This window comes from Dermacentor silvarum, chromosome 9, assembly GCF_013339745.2.
Source record: "Dermacentor silvarum isolate Dsil-2018 chromosome 9, BIME_Dsil_1.4, whole genome shotgun sequence".
Taxonomy (NCBI): domain Eukaryota; kingdom Metazoa; phylum Arthropoda; class Arachnida; order Ixodida; family Ixodidae; genus Dermacentor; species Dermacentor silvarum.
In genome coordinates, this window is record NC_051162.1 from 149,221,977 (window position 1) to 149,242,898 (window position 20,922).

General features: G+C 48.4%; 1 protein-coding gene across 3 annotated transcripts in view; it reads left to right on the plus strand.

The window, feature by feature from the left end:
• Positions 1-269: 269 nt before the first annotated feature.
• Positions 270-20,922, plus strand: part of LOC119464535 (translation initiation factor IF-2-like) — a 43,041-nt gene continuing 22,388 nt past the window's right edge. For 2 of the 3 annotated variants that reach the window (XM_049656091.1, XM_049656090.1), the window contains exon 1: positions 1,315-2,559. In XM_049656091.1, coding sequence (XP_049512048.1) covers positions 1,636-2,559 — 924 coding nt within the window. In that variant the 5' untranslated portion in view covers positions 1,315-1,635. Of the gene's footprint in view, positions 695-1,314; positions 2,560-20,922 lie in introns of those variants that run through there. The other variant, XM_049656092.1, reaches the window with a different exon arrangement.

The following is a 20,922-nucleotide window of genomic DNA, read 5'->3' on the forward strand; positions in this document are numbered from 1 at the left end:
AGCATCATGGAGGAAGGGAAAAAATGCATAGCATAGAGAAAGAAATTCAACTTTCTTTCTCTGTGACCATAGTTTCTTCTGTGACGTGGTTCTTTATTCTATGCTCCCGTGTTCCCTCTAGCAGTGGCCGCACCTGTACATACGGAGCTTTGCATTAGTGGTTCCGCTCATTCTATCCCAGCTGTAACTATGGAAAGACCACGAGCACGGTCGTAGAATAGGAGAGGAGTTACTGTATATGCTCCCTACTACCTTTGGTAGCATATACAGTAACTCAGGGAGCTAGGGAGGAGAGGGGTATAAGAGCAGGTGTTGCGCCGGAGCGCCTTTTCGCCCCATGGATTCCACTCGGCGCGAGCGGCAGCGGGAGCTCGCACGAGAGCGGCAGCGCCGACGTCGCGCAAATCCCGAGCTTCGAGAGCGAGAAGTGCAAGCCAAGCGCCAACGGAGGGAAGCCGCTACCGCCGAGGATCGAGAACGGGCAGCGCAAGCCAAGCGCCGGTGGAGGCAAGCCAACCCCCAGTTTCAAGAGAAGGCAACCCAAGCCAAGCGTCAGCAGAGGCAAGCTAACCCCAAACTTCGAGAGCAGGAGGCCGAGCAGAGACGTCGACGCAAACAGATTCCTCCCACGGAGGGTGCCGATGGACGGTTCAAGAGAGAATTCCTCGACCGTGAGTTCGGCCGCAGCTGCAAGGTGAGACTGTGGTTTGATCGCAACCTTTCACTGCATGGATCCAACTGGCTTTACTCCCTGTTAGAACATCATTCCGTCGTCCGCAGCTTCGCCGAGCTGCGGGAAAGAGAGCTGAGAGAGAGGGTGAAAATAACATTGCGCAGCATAGCGGATGTGAGGTGGAGAGGAGGAGTGAGACAGGTGGTAGTGGGACGCGTAGAGCTGGCGAGCTGCTGCCGACGCCGACCGTGTTTACCCGCGGTAGAGTGACCTAGAACAACGCCCCAAAGCGCCGGCTCCGGCGACGGCCTTTTTAGATGATAAGTGGTTCTTGAGGGAAAGGGAAAGGTTGGCGCTATCTTCTGCAGCCCTTGAGGGAGCACGGCTCAGCGCCAACGGGGAGGGGTAAGTGGGAGCGAAAGAAGGGATAGAGTGGAGTCGCCATGGCTGGGCGAAGCAAAACCGGCAGGCATAGGCGGCACGTATCAGGCCGAGATGGAAGGCCTTGGTGTGCTGCAGAGTCTGCAGGGGTGTTGTGCCAGGCCGGTCAGGCCCGGGGTGGGGTGGGAGGCCGTGAGGCCTTCCCGCTTGTAGAAATGTCCTTAAAGGCGTGCGGAGAGTCCTGACGAGTCAAGGATGCGAAGCAGCTTATGGTCGGGGCTATATGTCACTCTCTCCCTCCCTCCCTCCCTTCATCCATCCGCCGTGCGGTGTCCACACCCGCACTGCGCATCCTCCTCCGCCTCATCGTCTCATCTCCTCTCCTCTCGGCATTCCTCCTCTCCTCTCCGGATTGCGCAACGAATGGCAACACCTGCGGCTCCGCGCGCGATAATGCGAAGCAGCTTAGTTAGAGGCGCGACGGTAGGCGCTGCATACTCCGCTGGGGGGCGCCGCTGTAGCTCGCGGTATAATGACGCGCGCACGCGCCCCTCCTCTCATTCTGCACCCGCAACGCCGCGATGAGTGCCGCGGACAGCGACAGCGTCAACACCAGTGTCAGTGCCGCGGAGAAGAGGGCTCAAGCCGCTACCACGAAACGGCAGCGGCGACAGGCCGATCCCAAACTTCGGGCTCGCGAAGCCGAAAGGAAACGTCAACGACGCCGAGAAGCTGCTACTGATGCAACGAGGGCTCGTGCAGCTGAAGCCGCACGCCAACGCCGGCAAGCAGATCCTGAACTTCGGGCTCGGGAAGCTGAAAGGCGCCGCAAACACCGTCAAGAAGCTACGGATGCAACGAAGGCTCGCGAAGCCGAATCCAAACGGAAACGTCGAGCGGCAGATCTTGAAGCGACGCGGAAGCGCGAAGCCGAATCACAACGGAAACGTCGAGCGGCAGATCTTGAAGCGGCGCGGAAACGCGAAGCCGAATCACAACGGAAACGTCGAGCAGCGGATCCCGAAGCGGCGCGGCAACGCGAAGCCGAATCAAAACGGAAACGTCGAGCAGCGGATCCCGAAGCGGCGCGGCAACGCGAAGCCGAATCAAAACGGAAACGTCGAGCGGCAGATCCCGAAGCAGCACGGCAACGCGAGTCGGCGGCGAAGGCAGCCAGCCGCTTAAAGCAACTGCTGCGACTCGGAAAGGACGGAGCCGACGCGCGGCTCAAGCGCGATTTCCTCGACCGGAGCTTCGGGCACAGCTGCAGTGTGTGCGACCGGCTTTGGTTCGATAAGAACTTGACCAAAATCGGAAGCATCCAGAACGAACAGTACCGGAACGCGGCCATCGGCGTGCTGCAACAAGAGTTTGGTAACATCACTGCAGCGGATGGCAGCAACGTCATCAGCAACTACGCCGAGTACACGGTGTGTGCCACTTGCAAGGACGCGTTAACGTCGGGCAGGGTGCCCGTGATGAGCGTGACCCACTTCGTAGTTCCGGTAAGTGAAAAGTTTGGTAGTTACCATGGAAACCAAACGGTAAATATAATGGTAGCTACGTACCTCAACCTAACGGAAATGACGAACTGAAAATTAATGGGAACTTGAGTTGGACCCCATGGCTGCTTCGCATACTACTCGGGGTTCCTCTACGGAAAGTTGGTGTAATTGTTTTCTGTGAACTGCCGCGGCGCTGCTGCTCCGGCCCCGTTACGGTCGAGTTCACCCATCACTAAGTACAAAATATGTTAATAGTCACGGCTACGTGGTGTATGCCACCGCCCAATTTAAAGGGTTCAGCCCATAGAGTTTCACACTATAAAACCTAGAGGGAAATGTGGCGCTGCTGCGCTGTGGTATGCATGGGAATGCCGGTATATTGTGGATTCGGATTGGCATCGTTCTTGGAGAGCCCGAACGCCTTGAAGACGCGCCTGGCTAGCACCGTTCCGTTACAGTGTACTAGAACCTTTACAGTGGGTTGAGCGGAGGTGCGTCCTATTGCGCGCTGCGTACCCGCTTCGGAAGAAAGTAGCGGCGGCGCTGTCGTCGCCCGCACTTGAAGCGAGTGTGCGCCTCGTCTCCGTCTGCACGTTGTTTGTCGGCGTCGCGGAACGTCGCTTCTTTCGCGCCTTTTCCTGCGTTAGTGTTTATGATGCCGCCCAAGCGGCGGTTAAACCACTGTTACGCGCCAGGCTGTGCGACTGCCTATGCAAGAACAGCCCAGGAGCGTAAGTTATCACTTTTTAAGGCTCCGAAAGATGAACACCAAAGACTTCCTCATATTGGCAAAGCCTTTAGCGCAATTCAAAAAAGACAGGGACGTGAGAGACACACAGGATAGCGCTGTCCTGTGTCTCTGTCACGTCCATGTCTTTTTTTAAATTGCGCTAAAGGCTTTGCCAATATCAGGAAACCGTACCAACTAGCCCAAGAATCAGCCTTGTTGAACCAAAGGCTTGTTTGGCAGCGAAATCTCCACAGGCTTGACAAGCTGCTGGAAACTAATTGAGCTGTTTGTGAACTGCACTTCGAGCCGCATTTCATCTTGAGGCATTATGTCCATATGAGCAATGAAACTGAACTTACAATTCCGAGGGCGACCCCAACGCTTGCTCCTAACGCTTGCTCCACTTTTATAGTAAATGGTAAACAAGTCTCACTTGCTGTGGTTCCTCGGTGGTTACGGTGTTGGGCTGTTGAGCACGAGGTCACCGGATCGAATCCCGGTCGCGGCGGCCGCATTTCGATGGGGGCGAAATGCAGAAAACACCCGTGTACTTGGATTTAGGTGCACGTTAAAGAACCCCAGGTGGTCCAAATTAATCCGGAGTCCCCCATTACGGCGCATATCATAATCAGATGGTCGTTTTGGCACGTATAACCCCATGTACTATTATTATTAAACAAGTCTCGTGATGCAGCGCGGAGAAAGTCGCACCAACACGTGGAGCTTAGTCGGTTATGAGGGTAATTATACCAAGCCGTTGGACAGTGGTTCACTGAAAAGCGAGCATATTGTGTAAATAAAAGTGCATTGGTGTGCTATATCACAACTTTGTTGTTTATTAATTGTTCATAACTCCACCAGCAATTACACGCAAAGTGCCTCGAGCGGCCAGCTAGTCGCGCGGGAATTTTGCGTGTATTTGCGGTCTTCTATCACGATCGAAAAAACACTTATGTATAGCCCGTATTGAGCAACAGAAACCTGTCTCTGGAGTTTTTCATGTTGCATCTTCAATTTTCTCATTGACACTTTTTACCTCATTGTAATATTTGAGAAGTTGATTAACTAAGACTAATTATGTAATAAGGCGGAATGCAAAAAAATAATCTGGGTATCTCCAGGTAACGGCAAACAACATTACATTGGTTCTGTCGCGCTACGTGGCATCTAGCCGCATATTTTTAAATCTTGGTGCATGATATAGTTCCGACACCCTGCATATTGCAGTCGGCTATCCAGCTCAGGCGCTCTCGAAAATCGCGGTAAGCGTTCGCAAATACTCATTTTACGCTTTGCACGTTCGTATAAAAAACAGCGTCAATAATAAGCCAGGCAAACTGCAACGAATACCACTGCGAAATGTGAAGTATTGCGGCTATGTCTCTATATACCAGACGATTCCACAACTGCAACACGCGCAAGCGATAGTATTTGAATCTTTCCATATGCATAACGAAGCTGCAAAGAACAAAAACCGGAAGCAAAAACTTTTGTCACTTGCTAGTCTTGCATTATACTGAAATTGCACTGGCCGCTGAAAACGCCGGACGAAGTGGTCGTCCTAGCAGCGCGACGGCCCGAAGGCTGAGGCGCTTTCAAGTGCGGTCGACTACAGCGCCGCCGCATTTTCTTCCCCTCGAGGCCCTCTCCAGCGGCGGTGGTCGCGCCACTAGAAAGGATCTAGTTCACTATAGTTCCGTCTGTCACAATGATTCATTTCCTGTTAAAACAGCACGTAAAAAACTGCTTTAGCTTTATTATTACCCAAAACACGTTTTGTTTAATTTTGAGGACATACTATTGGATGCACAATTCTATGAAACGTAAAAAGTATCAGCTGGCCGCTAAATTTGGAGGGCAGACGACAAGATTCTCGCTCGCTTTGGAACAACTTGTCGTCTGTTCTTGTTTTTCTTCGCTTGATGCTGCATTGTAGGTGAGTAAACTTTATTGAGAGATGTAATATGGGTGAATGAAAGCCTTTTATGTAGATTTTACTTTAAGAACGCATTATTTGTGTAGCCATATCCACGTTTTAGAAGCCTCGTTCACCACCAGCCAACACAAGCCTCGCAGACACATATCCCGTCATTCGCATGAGGGCACAGCGCCCTTAAGAAACTCGCATAGACGGTGGCGCCAGTTTACCCTCTAGGTGTTATAGTGAGAAACTCTATAGGCGCGACCAACGCGCGAATGGGTCAGGAGCCAATTCAGCGCCGGGCGCGTCGGAAGCCACCGGTTACGTTGGCTGCACCGGTGCGCTCGACTATAGACTGTTCTTTCATGGGCGCCGCCATTGCGTTGGCAGTGGCGCCATCTATGGGCAGTTGGCATGCTGGCTTGGGCGAACGCCGTGTTGTATGCTGTGGTATACGCTTGGCGGCAGTTTCTGGGGGATTTTTTCGCACTCGCGTGGTCTATTTAGCATGAAATGGCGTCTTCTACGTGGGGAATGGTCCTGTGAGGCGTAGTGAAGGAATTTAAGTCTGAAGTAATTACGCGGCTGGAGTAACTGCTGGTGTTAGGGCGGATGGAGCACCCAGCGCGAGGTGTGCGCGTTTGTTTGAGCTTACAATCAGCCTCGGATATCTGTTAGGTATTTCTGAAAATTCATTGTACGAATGTTACCTTACTGCAGCATTCTCAGCACTATAATTCAAAGCTCTGGTTTAGCTGCAACGAGTATAGTTATGAAACATTTGACGATCCTAACAATGTGGGTACCGTTCTGCTGGAGAATAAGTCTTGCTATTTTCTTTGACAAGCGCTCAAGATGTTATGTGTAGATACACTGGGCGACTGCCTTGTTGGCTGGGCAAGGTTTCCGGCTACAAATAAAATAGTTTGGTTAATAATAACCGCATACCGTACTGTGTGAATCACTTTTCGAGTGGTCGAATGACCAGCTGCAGACTTTGCGAACGCCCGAGTCAGTAATAAATGCTGTGTTATAGATCTGTTTGTTCTGTATGGCGTATGGTCCAAGTGGTCCAAGCATGCGGCACGTCCATGCGGAGTCTTATTGCGTCGTTATACCGTGTTCTGTTTTACTTTGCCGCAAAAGGAGGCCATATGACCTCTTTTTTTTTCAGTCTCCTAAGTTCAGTCATTTACGACGCATTCACCCACGTTACAGAAATTGTGTACTTACAAATAGTTGTTGGATTCTCTTTATGCGATCCCCTTTGTATATTGTGCCTTAAAGGGCAAAAAAGACTATGCCGATCTAAGCATGAAGCAATTGTGTGTATCATGTTGGTTTGTCAACCGCAGTGCTCGCTGTATTGAGCAAAGCATTCGGCCTCTTGCAGGAGGCTAACGTATACACATAGTGATTTGAAGTCTACTAGACTTAAAATGCGTGAGAACGATACTGGTGGCTGATGGAAATGTTTCATAACAACCCTTCGTCGAGTGAAAACCGATACATTCAACATAGTTCACAACACATACACACACCGCGGCTGATGATGCGCGTCGCATTTTTGCACATCCAAGAGAAATTTCCAGATACGTAGCTACTGCTGCGCCTAAAGACTTCACTGTGGTTGTGCGACGACCTCGTAAGAACTGACATCCCGTAAATTGCACTCAGAACTAGCTAAAACACCTCCAAATCGTTCTGCAGCGCGCGACCGGCAACACATTTAAGCCGTGCCGGCTTGCACAAGCCAGATTTCCTCCTTGCCCGATGAAAAGGTCTATAGAGGGGGTCATTTTCGCCAACGTGACGTAGCGTGAGCGCGCTCGCGTTACGTCAGACTATAAACGGCCCTTTAGAGTTACTGTATATGCTACCAAAGGTAGCAGAGTTGCGCATCTGATTTATAAACGCCGATCGTGCCTCCATTGCCCAAACGCCATCACGTGGGTTCCAAGCAACCGTGCACTGAGGAGAAGATGGTGCTCCGGCCAGTTTTTTGTATTTCCCGACGCCGCCGTTGCAGTGAACTGGATTGACGCACGTTAATGCTAGCCAAGTTTAAAGCGAATCCGGTCGATCTTGGCGTTTGCTGTTACGTTCGTGTCAGCTGCGGAACAGCACAACGTGCGCAGCAGATCTCACAGCTGTTCCATCGCAGTTCCATCGGAATGATACAATAGAGAGGTTTAGCTTGTCTGGTAATTGGCTAAACGCGGGTGGATCGGGCGTTGAGGCGTGTTGGCGGACCCGTAAACGTGAGCGGCCTGTATGGTGCTGCCACCTTGTGGCGCGGAGCTCAAACAGACAAAAACGGCTAATATTGCAGTAACCAAGTGATTTCTACTTCGCTGCTGGTGTAAATTTTCGACAGTGGCGTAATCGTGTTGCTGCCGAAAACTTACACCAGCAGCAAAGTAAAATACACTTGGTCACTGCCGTATTAGCTGTTTTTGTCTGTTTGCGCTCTGCGCCACCAGATGGCAGCACCATACAGGCCGCTCACCGTTTACGGTTCCGCCAACAGGCCCCAACGCTCGGTTCGCCTGCATTTACCCGATTACCGGACAAGCTACAAACCTCTCTATTGACCGGGTGCTCTGCTCCCAACTGCACAATCGCTCGGAAAGCGGAAAGTTCCGAGAAGGGGGCACAGGTGAACGCACAAGTCCAAAAAAACAACTAATAATATTTGCGCTGCATCTCACGCCGCGCGTTAAAAATCAGCAGCGCCTTTTTTCTTCTTGACTATTTTATCTAGTGTACTGTTTCCATGCGCTTTGTTTGTGATTAGACGGAAAAGCGCTCCACATGCGATGGAAAAGCGCCCACGGTCGACCGACGACACGGTAGGTATGTCGCCTGCAAACACGGAGTTCGGCTTCGCCACATAGTTTTCGTTGCTTGCCAGGCAAGATGGCGGACCTATGCACAACTATGCTCCCGTAGGGAGCATATACAGTACATGCGTTTCGCCGCAGCTCGGCTGGACCCGGTGAACAATAGAAGGCAGCACCCACGTGACCCTGCGTTCCCGGATGTTGGTTCCCTAAGTTGGTCTCCAACCGCCCCTAGGGCGCCACAAAGTATCTAGTGTGTCACCTGATTGGAGAGGTTCTTTCCCTGTGCAACGCCTCCTAAATAAATATATATAGGAGGCGTTGCCCTGTGTTGTGGGCCATTCAACGACCCATGTGCTCACAATGACACGACCACGTGCTTACAACGCCGCGGGGGCATCGACTGCTCGCCGTTCTCTTGTTCTTGCCTACTCCGCTTCGGAATGGCGCAGGTCTGTCATCGAGCTGCCATCGGCGATGACGATCGTCGCTGTGAATTTTGCAGCAAACTATTTACCCAGAGAAAGAACATGCTGCATAACATCAGGAACATCCACAAAGTGGCCGTGAATGTCAAGAAATTGATGAAATGCGACGTATGTGGCACTGCCGTGCCTACAATGAAGAAGTATTCGGAGCACCACATCGCTGCGCACAACTTCGACGCTGAGTACGGCAACATGGTTACAGTGCCTAGAATATAAGTATATTCTAGGCACTGTAACACATGGTGTTCCGGAACGATAAGGGTGAGAAACAGTTAATTTTTTTTTTAATTTCTTGTTGCGCAATATGCCTCAAAAAGCAATTGCTTATGCCTCGTGCTTTTGTTTTCTCACTGTTTCGCGAAGAACAGCTTTTGCACAGGTGCCTAATCAATTCCCATGGTGTATTTAGAAGTTTGTATCCTCATTAAATATAAATTTTGTTTGTCCAATTCAGCTAGTTAGTCATGTGTGCACGCTTTCCATGGTACGCTACATGACATACGTTTGGCATGGTCTGCTTACAGCATTCCTGCACAGGACGTACAGTTGTCAGCAGCTCATGGTCGCTCGGCGTATTGTGGGAAAATTCTTTAATAGTGCATTTCATAGAAGAGAGCTAAATTTGATGCGCGCACAATCTTTTTTTTTTTCTTAAGCGAGAGGAGGAATTCGCTCTGCGTTCTGACGTTGCTCTGCACAACATGCGTGCATGGCCTAGCCTTCGCCTCAGTGCAGGTTGCATTGCGGCAGAATTAGGAATACACTTAAAATTCCAGCTTTTTTGTAAAGCTCGTACATTTGTCAATGCCGCGACCATCTTGCATATCATGTGAAATTCACGTGGTAGAGTCTTTTGCGTTATGAGAGAAGCAAAGCAAATCTATTTCTGCCGTTTCCAAAACACGTGATTATTTGTAAAAGTGTTGAAGAATTGTGACATTGATCAGATCTAACAAAGAAAAAAAAGTGCACTGGTGTATTTCATGTAGAATAGCGTGGAACCTGACGTTTCTACAATCATTATTGTTTTCACTGAGAGAAAGGATTCGCTCTGTTCTGACGTTGTTGTTGCTACAAAACGAAGCTTGCACCATGTGCCGTCAGTTCGTCTTCGTCTCATCGTAATTTTGCATTCCGGTGGACGTACAATCCGATGCAATATTGAGGAAGGAGCGAGGATTGATCTGTTTCATATTTGTTTCTTATTAAAACAAGGCTACTATGGTAAATTTTCTGTAGTTATGATGCATTGCAATATTAAATTCAATTTTAACTCAAATTTGAACAGGGTCAAGTTGAAGGTGAGAGATTAAAATAAATACTACATTAGCCCATGCCCAAGGCCTTCGAAGTGATTATTTTGGTTTACATCACTCTCTCCCCAAAGTACTTCTAACTGTCTAATGCTATTTTGTGCTTTTATTACAGAATTTCATGAATGGAAAGCAGAAGAGGCTAGCCAGAACTTCTGGTTCGTTTTGCCTAGGGGTCCCAAAAAGCTGGCCAGTGGAGATACAAGGATCCACTATTACTGTAATAGATCAGGCGAGGCGAGGGAAAAGGATGGTCGTGGTGACCGTCAGGAGAAAAGTCAGGGAAGCTGCAGGTCTGGTAAGGTGTGTCTTTCATTTATTACTGTCTCAAAGGAGGACAGCACTCAGAGTCGGACACCTGAAGGCACCACCATAAAAGTCAGGTATCAAAGAACCCCTTATGGTCATAAAGCAGAAATTCAGCACTTGAGAATGAGTGACAAGGAAAAGACCAGCATAGCAGAGGACCTAGAACGGGGTGTGCCCATGAAAACCATCCTAAAACGAATAAGAACATCTGTTGCAGCCAAGCTGAGGCCAGTGCATTTGGCAGAGCGCTCAAGCCTGCATAACATCATACCATAGGCATGCGTCGGCACGCGCTGAAGCGTGCCGACAAGCGAACGCGTCGCTTCGCGTCGGCTGGAGGAAAAGGGCGCGCAACCACAGGATACAAGCTCTGACGCGCGCCGACGCTCGCTCCTCGGCTGCGGTGCACTGTTGCTTGACCGATTTTGTCTTCAACCGCGCAAGTGCGGCTTAAAACAGCCTTCTCTAAACTGAGCTTGAAACAATGTTAGTGATCTGAATGCTATTTTAGATATAAAAAAACACGTTTGATTAATGAATGTACGCCTGCCGCAACGGTTTCCTTGAAGTAACATAACTGCACAAGCTATCGACATCAGCGATTGCGTTCGCGTTGTCGTCTGCAAGATCGCTTTGCAAACACCTGCACGAGCATGGCATGTCACATCAATAGCTCTCGTACAATCTTTTTTTTTTTTTGTAGTTCGTTGCACAGCCAACTACGTAAGGACTACATAAGAACTACGCAAAGTATCATTGAAGAATCTGTATTATAAATATAATTATGCTTGTTGGTGCATGAAAGAAACGCGTAAGTGGGTTCTGAGAAAATCAGCAAAAAAAAAAAAGGAATCGAAGCACTTGTGGCGCTCACAAAGAGACATTTAGAACAGCCAAATTTACCAATTTCGTAGCTTGTCTCCTGATTCTTGTTTCTGTCTAATCTTTCCCATTGAACATTAAATTTTTCTTCGTTGTTTTGAAGCATCAACACTGCATTGGGAGGCCTTTACATTGAATGTATTGCTGGAAATGTTCTCACTGTGTTAACGCCATGTTCTATTGTAACTGGTTTCAACATGTGAAGTCTGTCTTTCTCGACATTAACGAAATAACATACTGTCAAATACTATTAACAGAGAATCGCAGGGTTCTAATAGGTGTCTTTTGTTGCCCTTTGGCAAGTCGTACTCTTGAAGCACTTATTCAAATGTATGGGGCAGCTCATTTGCATAATATGAAAAAATATATGTAAACAGGTTATTTTTTAAATTTATACACCTCAAGTCACCACAAAAAAAAAAAGAAATACCAGTTTGTTTATTGTTTTCAGCCTACAATGATGTTTTGATTGAGAAAGACATTCAATTTGTTCTGTGAGGCATGTAACCATTGTTGTGCCAGATTATTTTATTGCACAACACTGGACATGGTAGCCAACCGTTATTAAACCTCAGAAGAAATTAACGGCACAATGCATATGTTCAAGCAAACAGCATTTTATTACGCTTAATTGATGCTTTAAAAAACTGTCACACTATAACGGTATTGCACAAAAGCTACTGAACTAAACTAATATACTAGTACACATTTAAAGATCAATTTCATACTACAATAACAATAACCAATCAATCAAATGTTTATTATAGGGCCCAGGAACAGCTAGAGGGCCTTCGTACTGGTGCACTTAAAAAGAAATATGCGAGACAAAATGTACAGAGAACACAAATGTGGAAGACAAAGTAATATGAGATAGAGAAACAAATAAGGAAAAAGAAAACAAGGAAGCGTAAACTGCAGTTAATCATACAACACGATTATCTGCATATATACAATACATAGGAAATGAACTCTGAAATACGTCAATGCAGGCACAATTCTTATTATGTTTTTGGAGTCGAGCCATACATACGACAGTCTTTAATGGAACAAGGCCAGGCAGAGAATGTGGAATGTTACCTGGTATACTGTTGCAGCACGAAAAATTGCGTAGTTTTGGGAAAGTATAATCCCATGGACCACCTTATACAGGAACGAAAAGGTATGATTTAATAAGTCTTTAATGAGTGACTACCAACTTTATTAATCGAAGGGGTGAGGTTTAAGGGATTCTAGAGGTGTGAGTTGAGGTACATTTGCGAGTGCTGGACTATGGTCGCCAGAATGGCAAAAGTGGTGCTTGAAGACGGATATCAATTTATTCTGGATGCATTCAGTGAGGTCAGAATTAGATTTGCAGGTTACATCTCAATCTACAGGGACATACTCTAGTAGTGGAAGGCACACAGCAGCATATGATTTCAGAAACAGAACAGGTGAGTGGTCATCTTGCAATATACGACATACAATTCCAAGAGCGTGAAGGGCACGTTGTGCATATTTAATGTGTGAACAGAAGCTTGGTGTTTTGTCGAAGTACACACCAAGATCTTTGATTTCATCGACCCTGGGCAGTGGAGCATCCCGAAGAGCGTATGAAAATTGTACATGGTGTGTTTTGCATGTGTAACTTAATACCATAGTTTTGGAAGCATTTAAGAGTACCATTATTGTTTCTGCACCAGCTTGAGAGTGAGAAAATGTCTTTTTGGAGGTCAATGCAGTCGTGAACACTGTTGACAGTCTTAAATATCCTTAAGCCATCTGCATACAAAGCGATGCTGTCCATCTATTAAAATGTTCTTAGCACTAATAGAAAGCAGGGAATGCAATACCGATTCAAACACTTTTGACTCAATGCTGCAGATAGATATAGGCCGGTAGTTAGTAACTGCACTCGTAGCACCCGATTTGTGCACGGGCAATGTCCATGCTACCTTCCAAGTGCTAGAAAATCAGCTCAACATTCAGCTAATCAACAGTGAACGAGCAAGGGAAACCTCAGCGTGGGAACTTGTCTTCGTCCCGGCCCTCACAAATATGTTTGCTTGGTGAAACGGCTCCAAGCTGAGGCTTCCCTTGCTCACCTGTTACTCAACTGAAGTGTTCATCTCCTTGCAACCTCTTTGCCTTGTTTGAATACATGTACCGAGATTCTTTTTCAACATGAAACCGCAAATTGCATTTTCCAAGGATCTGTGAGCATTAATTGGGCTTGCTTATATGTTGATTTAGTGTCCTTGTTTATTCACACAATATTTCCAGAAGTCCTTCTAAGCACTGCTTTCTTCATAACGTTCCTTGGTTTCCCTACGAGTACTCCGCTTGTGTCAAAGCCTTTGCTGCCGCACCTGAACACTAAATGTGCAGCAGAAGAATAGCAAGAGCAGAAAATGTGATGTAAAATTTAGCATAACGCCCCCCTCCCCCCCCTCCTACACTTCGTGCCTCTCGCCAATGCATTACGAATTGCTGATAATACATTTTGCCTAGCAATTTTTTATGTTCCTTTCTTTAATCTAGATGAAATCGTTGAACGCAGAGAATATAAAACGTGAAGCAGCACTGTATGCAATACAAGTACGAGGGTAGCTGGGCATAAATATCGCTGTCTGAACCTTCGTTCTCCCTGCTTTACGGCACGCCGAACACGATGAGAAAACTTTGCTCGATTTCAGCTTTGGGTTCCATTAAATAGATGGTTATCTATGTTTCTGTATGTTGTAAACTCAGCGTCAGACAACATTAAGTCCACCTGAGCTGTACGAAAATTGTGAGCATGTACTGCCTCATTCATCATTGACAATAAACAATGTAAGCTTACTTGTTTGAAGTGTTTTATTGCCTAGTTGAGGCCTCTCGGTCACCTGGCGACATTATAAAGATATCTGTAGTCATGTTAGAGTACAGTACACACGAATACCGCCCCGAAAGCAGTAACGAAACGCCCCAAAACCAGCTAGCGAGCAGCGCGACGAGCCCCCCGAACCGCTACTGTAGCGGCCATATTGCTCACTACGTAATGATGATGATATTAGTTTTGATTGTGCCAGCGCCATCTCTCGGTCGCATAATTTAGTTCACAACGCCACCGCTACGCTTATTCCCGTTGCACTGTGGAAGGTACAGCTTCCCTTCTTTAAGTTTGTATGGTGTTCTGTCATAGAGTAACATACGGATTACAGGAGTGGCCACTCGAGCCTAAAAGCGGCCGAGCTACGCAGCTTCATGCCACCCGCTAGAGGGCAATACAACACTCCCTGTCTCCAAGGGAACGCACGTACTAGTTATCTACTGTAGTAACTTTTCTAGCGCACTATACGTCTACTTGTCTATGTGGCTGTAGACATAGAGTTTCTCACTATATTACCTAGAGGGAAAACTGGCGCTGCTGCGCTGTAGTGTCCATGGGAATGCCGCAGTAGCGTACCCAGGATCTCTGCCAGGGGGGGGGGGGGTTGACAGTTTGCCAATACCATCTAAATAGCACTAATTTCAATTTCTTCGCGGAAAATTGTCAAAAAATGTGCTTTTTGTGAGTGTGCAGACGATTGCGTGTCTTACATCTTAGTTGCAGTACTCAAATGCGCAAGGAAAGAAAAGGGGTTAAACGAAAAGAGGGTGGTTAAGTCGGCCTCAGGGGGGGGTTACAACCCCCGACCCCCCCCCCCCCCCCCTTCGGTGCGCCACTGGAATGCCGGTATATTGTGACTTCGGATTGGCATCGTTCTTGAAGGACCAGAATGCCTTAAAGACGCGCCTGGCTAACACCGTTTCGTCTGTCACAATGATTAATTTCCTGCTAAAACAGCACGTAAAAAACTACTTTAGCTTTGTTATTACACAAAAACATGTTTTGTTTAATTTTGAGGACTTACTCTTGGATGCACAATTATATGAAATGTAAAAAGTATCAGCTGGCCGCTAAAGCTGGAGGGCAGACGTCAAGATTATCGCTCGCTTTGGAACAACTTGTCATCTGTTCTTACATTTCTTCGCTTGATTCTGCATTGTAGGTGAGTAAACTTTATTGAGAGATGTAATATAGGTGAATGAAAGCCTTTTATGTAGATTTTACTTTAAGAGCGCATTATTTGTGTAGCCATATCCACGTTTTAGACGAAGCCTCGTTCAACACCAGCCAACACAAGCCTCGCAGAAACATATCCCGTCATTCCCATGAGGGCATGGTGCCCTTTAAGAAACTCGCATAGACGGTGGCGCCAGTTTACCCTCTAGGTGTTATAGTGAGAAACTCTATGGCTGTAGACGTTTTCAACAGGATCAGCCGACCGTGAGCGGTGGATGATAAGGCTAGTATATAGAATAAAGCATAACGCATCGCTACAAAATATCGGCCATGGTGTGATCAGGCAAGGCGACGCTACAAAAGATGTGCGATAACGTTCTGTGTGGTCTTTGCTGGGTTCGTCTGCCAGAACGTCTGTCTGCTTGGCTGCTGCTTGGTAAGAAGGCCTTCATTACGTTCTTTTTTCCTTTCATTACTTTGCAAATTGCTTATGTATTTGTCACTTCAGGCGTAAGTTGACATTTGTCGCATTGTGCTCTTCGGCGCAGAGAACTTTTTTGTGCTCTTCACTTCGCGCATGATGTTCGTGGATTGCGTCACATTATGTAAGAAACAGCAATTTGGAATGTTGCGCAGCACGTTTGCGAGAAAATCGTTTCATGGCGCGAGAAAGTGAGTCGGCACACGCCGGTATACGTAGTCTGAATTCAATGCATGTGTGTGCAATTGTGTGAAAGATTGCTGTTATGCTTAGAATCGTTATTCGTGGCGTGCACAGATTGCTTGAAGCCTTTGTTACGAGCGCAATTAGAGAGAACATGCGAATTGAGAAGAATGTTTGTAAGCTGTGGCTGTGACGTATTCTGAATAAACACTCCTGCCTCAGTAGTGCATGCATCGCACCGAAGGTTTCTTTTTTTTTTTTTTAGCTGCGGCATTTGCATGTGAAGCTTTTCACGAAAGGGCTATGTGAAGTGCGTAGGTGAAAATTTGTGCGAAGGCGGGATAGAAGACATAACCTATACTTCTTTTTTTTCAGGTCATGCCGTCCGTAGTCAAGTACTACGGGAATTACTATTGTGTTGCGAGGGTGCAGTAACAACGGCAGGATAGGGAGAGACCGTGGTTGGCTGACAACTGCAGTGAGCAGCCTTCATTCCTTGTTTGCTATGCAGCCCGGAACTAGTACCACTTAATAAGAAAGGTTAGGCTTCAAAGGACGAGCATTGTTTTCCTCTTTAATGCTACTGCTGTCTTCTGCAGTTTTACTGTTCTGTGGGGTTTTTCATAATATCGCCTGTTAATTCTTTTTGTGAAATTTATTCTCAACATACTGGCACCTGTATTGGCATGTCTTGCACTTTGCAGTGCACCGATCTTTTTGTGCTTGTGTTCATCGAATGTAGGAAAAAAAAAGTGTGCATGTGCTTACTGAGAATATGACTTGAAAATAAAATGTTTCGTCTCTTCCAACTTTTGTTATGTTTATTTCAAATGTCTGCATAAACACACAGTGGCGTGTACTTGCTGCTCTGGCGGTACAGCTAACACGAAGCTACTCAATGCATGCAAGCAACGCGTTAAAAAAATCGAAATATAGCCTCCGGGACGAGCACTCGCACGGAAGCGATCTTGGAGGCCGTGTAATTTTTCTAACCACCAGAACATAGCCTTCGAGATGAGTTTTTCTGCAGTCCCAATCTCTGAGTCTAGATTTCACACACCCGCTAGGTGCACTGCGAACCAAAATCGGTTAAAATCCCTATATATTTAAAGTAGCGCCATTCTTAGATCTTGCCGCCACCGCGCTCACCCCAGCGCTTCCCCCTCGCCGCCTCCTGTTGCCCCAGCCTCCTCCGCTCCCCCATTGGCTGGCGCTGAGCCGTGCTCCCTCAAGGGCTGCAGAAGATAGCGCCAACCTTTCCCTTTCTCTCAAGAACCACTTACCACCACCCCCATTGGCCAATCCATGTCACGTGGAAGCAGGCGTTGCGCTTTTGTATATTTGTTTCTTTCCAGCGCGCTCCGACCGCCATTCTCGGGCCTGTGCGACGAAAGTACTGTACGCACAAACGGATCAAACGTGTTAGGGACAAGAATTTCGCTGTGACGGCATGCTGCTGCGCCTTAAGTTGCCGCAACCGATAAGGCGAGGGCAAAAGGCTTTTTTTGTTTACCATCCGGCGAGCGGAAACGCTTGCTGCACACTTGGTATTTGCGCCGTCTCGCATCGTCGCGTTGCTACTTCCAAAACGGCATTATTAAGGCCAGTTACTGACTGACGAAGCAAAATCGCGCCTCAATAACTGCTCCGCAGGGCGCGATCGAAGTTTTCCGCGGATTTCCTATGGTAGCGCGTTAGCTGTCGTCTGCCACGGCAGGCCCGGCGTAGGCGGCGCCACTGTCGATATCGTGCCTCGATCGCGCTGGCCGCGCAGAGCGCGACAGCGGAACCAATTCCTTTCTCTATGGCGGAACGGAGCAGGAGAGAAGTGGTTGGCGCTACTCATAGAGTTTCTAAATAAATAACCATATAGTAATATGAAACTCTATCGCGCTACTTTTTATATATAGGGGTTTTAAAATCGGTCTTATGTCGCCGCCCGGCCGAGCGCACACGTGAGTTGCGCGACTAGCGCGCCCTCTGTTTGAGATCGTTGGCTTTGACTGCCAGGGCGAAGTTGGTCTTTATGATGTTACCTTCTGTGATGTTACTCTATGCAACGCCTCCTATAAAGCGTTGCTCTATGGTTCTGTTATAGTGATCTAGATAGTTCTGTGGCGCGCACGCTTCATTCTCTCTCCTGTGCAGCGCCGCGATGAGCGCTCGGGCCGCTGCTTCGAAACGGGAGCGGCGACGTGGCGATCCCGAACTTCGGGCTCGCGAAGCCGAAAGGAAACGTAAACGGCGGCAAGCAGACCCTGAACTCCGGGCTCGGGAAGCCGAATTGAAACGTCAACGTCGAGCGGTGGATCTCGAGGCGGCGCGGCAACGCGAAGCCGAGTCGAAACGCAAACGTCGAGCGGCGGATCCCGAGGCGGCACGGCAACGCGAAGCCGAATCGAAACGCAAACGTCGAGCGGCGGATCCCGAGGCGGTGCGGCGACGCGAAGCCGCATTGAAACGCAAACGTCGAGCGGCGGATCCCGATACGACGAGGCAACGCGAAGCCGCATTGAAACGCAAACGTCGAGCGGCGGATCCCGAAACGACGAGGCAACGCGAGTCGGCGGCGAAGGCAACGAAACGCTTGAATCAACTGCTGGGGACCGATGGCGCGAACGCGCGGTTCGAGCGAGATTTCCTCGACCGGAGCTTCGGCCACAGCTGCAGTGTGTGTGACCGGCTTCGGTTCGATAACAACCTGACCAAGGTCGGCAGCATCCAGAACGAACAACACCGGAACGCGGTCTTCGGCGTGCTGCGACAAGAGTTCGGACCGGCGAACCACGGTGAATTCATGGTGTGCTCAACTTGCAAGGAGGCGTTAGCGCCGGGCAAGGTAACCATCACCCCGCTGCTTCGCATCCACACATGGTTCCCTTTAGCGGGAGATGGAGTAATTTTTTTTCCTTAATCCATTTGTATGCATTTGTATGCACTGTGGCGCCATCTCGTCGCCGCACAGAGAGAGAGAGAGAGAGAGAGAGACTTTGGTGATATCCGAGACGACTGGTGAACAGTGACTAGAGAGAGGTTAGGAAGAAGCGCTATTTCTCGAGCGGAACTACGAGTTTCTCCTCACGCTTTCACCATACCCTCCTCTGCCGGAGGAGGAGGGTATGAAAACGGCGCTGGCGTGGGCTTCGGACCCACTGCGCACACTAGCCTGCGTCGTCGCCACCAGAGAATGCGAGCCACGCGGTCCCGTGTTGACGCTTAATTTAATTATTCCTGAACAATGAGCGACGCAACCGGAGTAAGGGCTTCGTCAGCCGCTGCTGCTAAGCGAGCTGCCCGAGCAGAGGCTCAGCGACGCCGACGCCAGAATCCAGAGGTGCGCGCCGCCGAAGCAGAAGCTAAGCGCCGTCGCCGAGATGACCCGGGAGTGCGCGCCGCCGAAGCAGAAGCTTACAATCGCCGTCGCCGAGAAGACCCCGCTGTTCGCGCTGCCGAAGCAAAATCTAAGCGCCGTCGCCGAGAGGACCCTGCCGTTCGCGCCGCCGAAGCCGAAGCTAAGCGCCGCCGCCGAGAGGACCCTGCCGTTCGCGCCGCCGAAGCTAAACGCCGCCGCCGAGAGGACCCACCAGTGAGTGCCGCCGAAGCAGATTGAAGCACCTATAACACCTTAAGAGCTGCGCTCAAATTTCTCATTGGGGATCGTCGGGGAATTTTCAAATTTGTTTCTAGTGGCAACTATAGTGACATCTAGTACCCCAGGTTGGCCAAAGTGGCCAGAAACATACAAACTGCAAAGTGGGGCAGAAAGAAAAAAAAAAAAAAAAGAAAACATCGCTTTAAAAGTAGTGATAGGCAGGCAGATAAGAACCAATGAACATAAACATGGCATGATTAATTTGGCCTTTCTCTGTCGTCTGCTAGCCCCCTGGTTAGCTCGGGCAGTAGGGCAACTGCCCTGGAAAGGCATTAATGGTTCAGGTTTCAATCACTAGACCATTATTATTATTATTGTTTTTTTTTTTTTTACTGCAGAGAAGCTTTTTCAAGAAACCTGTACAGGCTTCATTTATAATTCTATGCTCCACTAGACCATTATTATTATTATTATTTTTACTGCTGAGAAGCTTTCTCGAGAAACCTGTGCAGGCTTCATTTATAATTCTATGCTCCCTTTAGTGGATTACAATTTTTCCCTTTGTGACTCTCCACCTGGTGGATTTCCGCAGAGCTGATTGCCATATTTAGTGTCCCTGTGTTTCGTGTTAATTTGGCCTTGCTGCACGAGATGCTTGCCTCCTAGTTGGGTCAAATGGTAGAGTGCCTGCCATGGAAAGGCATTGGTCCCAGGTTTGATTCCCATACCAAGGCTAACTTTTCGTCAATTGTAAAGATCACTTTCTGTGAAACTCCTGCGGGTTTCCTTTGTAATTTTTTCCTAATTTCAAGTGAACGACTCTTCCTTTTCATTGCACTCATATATATATATATATATTCTTTGAAAGTCATTGCACTCATTTCAGCATGTAGCTCAGTTTCCAGAAAAGTTGTTCCAGGAGGCCGCTTTAAGGTGATGACCCTTATGGAGAGGAACGAGTCGTTAGTAGTAGCCGATATCATAGCAGATGTGACTGGCTCTGGCAGCCACGCTGATGCCAGCGCCATACAGTGGAGCAGAGAACAGCTAAGTGGGCAAAGGGCATTAGTGGCAAGGAGGGTGACAGCAGTAGTGCACCCAGGATGTCTGCCAGGGGGGGGTGACAGTTTGCCTTATTTTGCCAATACCATCTAAACAGCACTAATTTCAATTTCTTCACGGAAAATTGTCAAAAAAATTCGCTTTTTGCGCCAGTTTGCGTGTGTGCAGACGATTGCACGTTCTACTTCTTAGTTGCAGTACTCAAAGGAGCAAGTAAGGAAAAGGGGTTTAACAAAAGGGGGGGTTACCTCGGCCTCAGGGGGGGGGGGGTTATGACCCCCCCCCCCTGGGTGACAGTAGTGTCACCCAGTAGGTCACAGTAGTGTCACACACTGTCACCCAGTAGGGCTACTGGGTGACAGTGTGTGTGTTGGTGGCCGACGGAATGCAAAAGCAGGTCTGTGGCTGAGAGAGGAGGCAGCGAGGGATGTCTGGTGAAGCTAGACAGAACAGCTTGGCATGAATCTTGCAGTGACAACTATTTGCTGTAAAATGGAGCCAGTGACCCGAGTTTGTGTGGAGGATGCAAGCT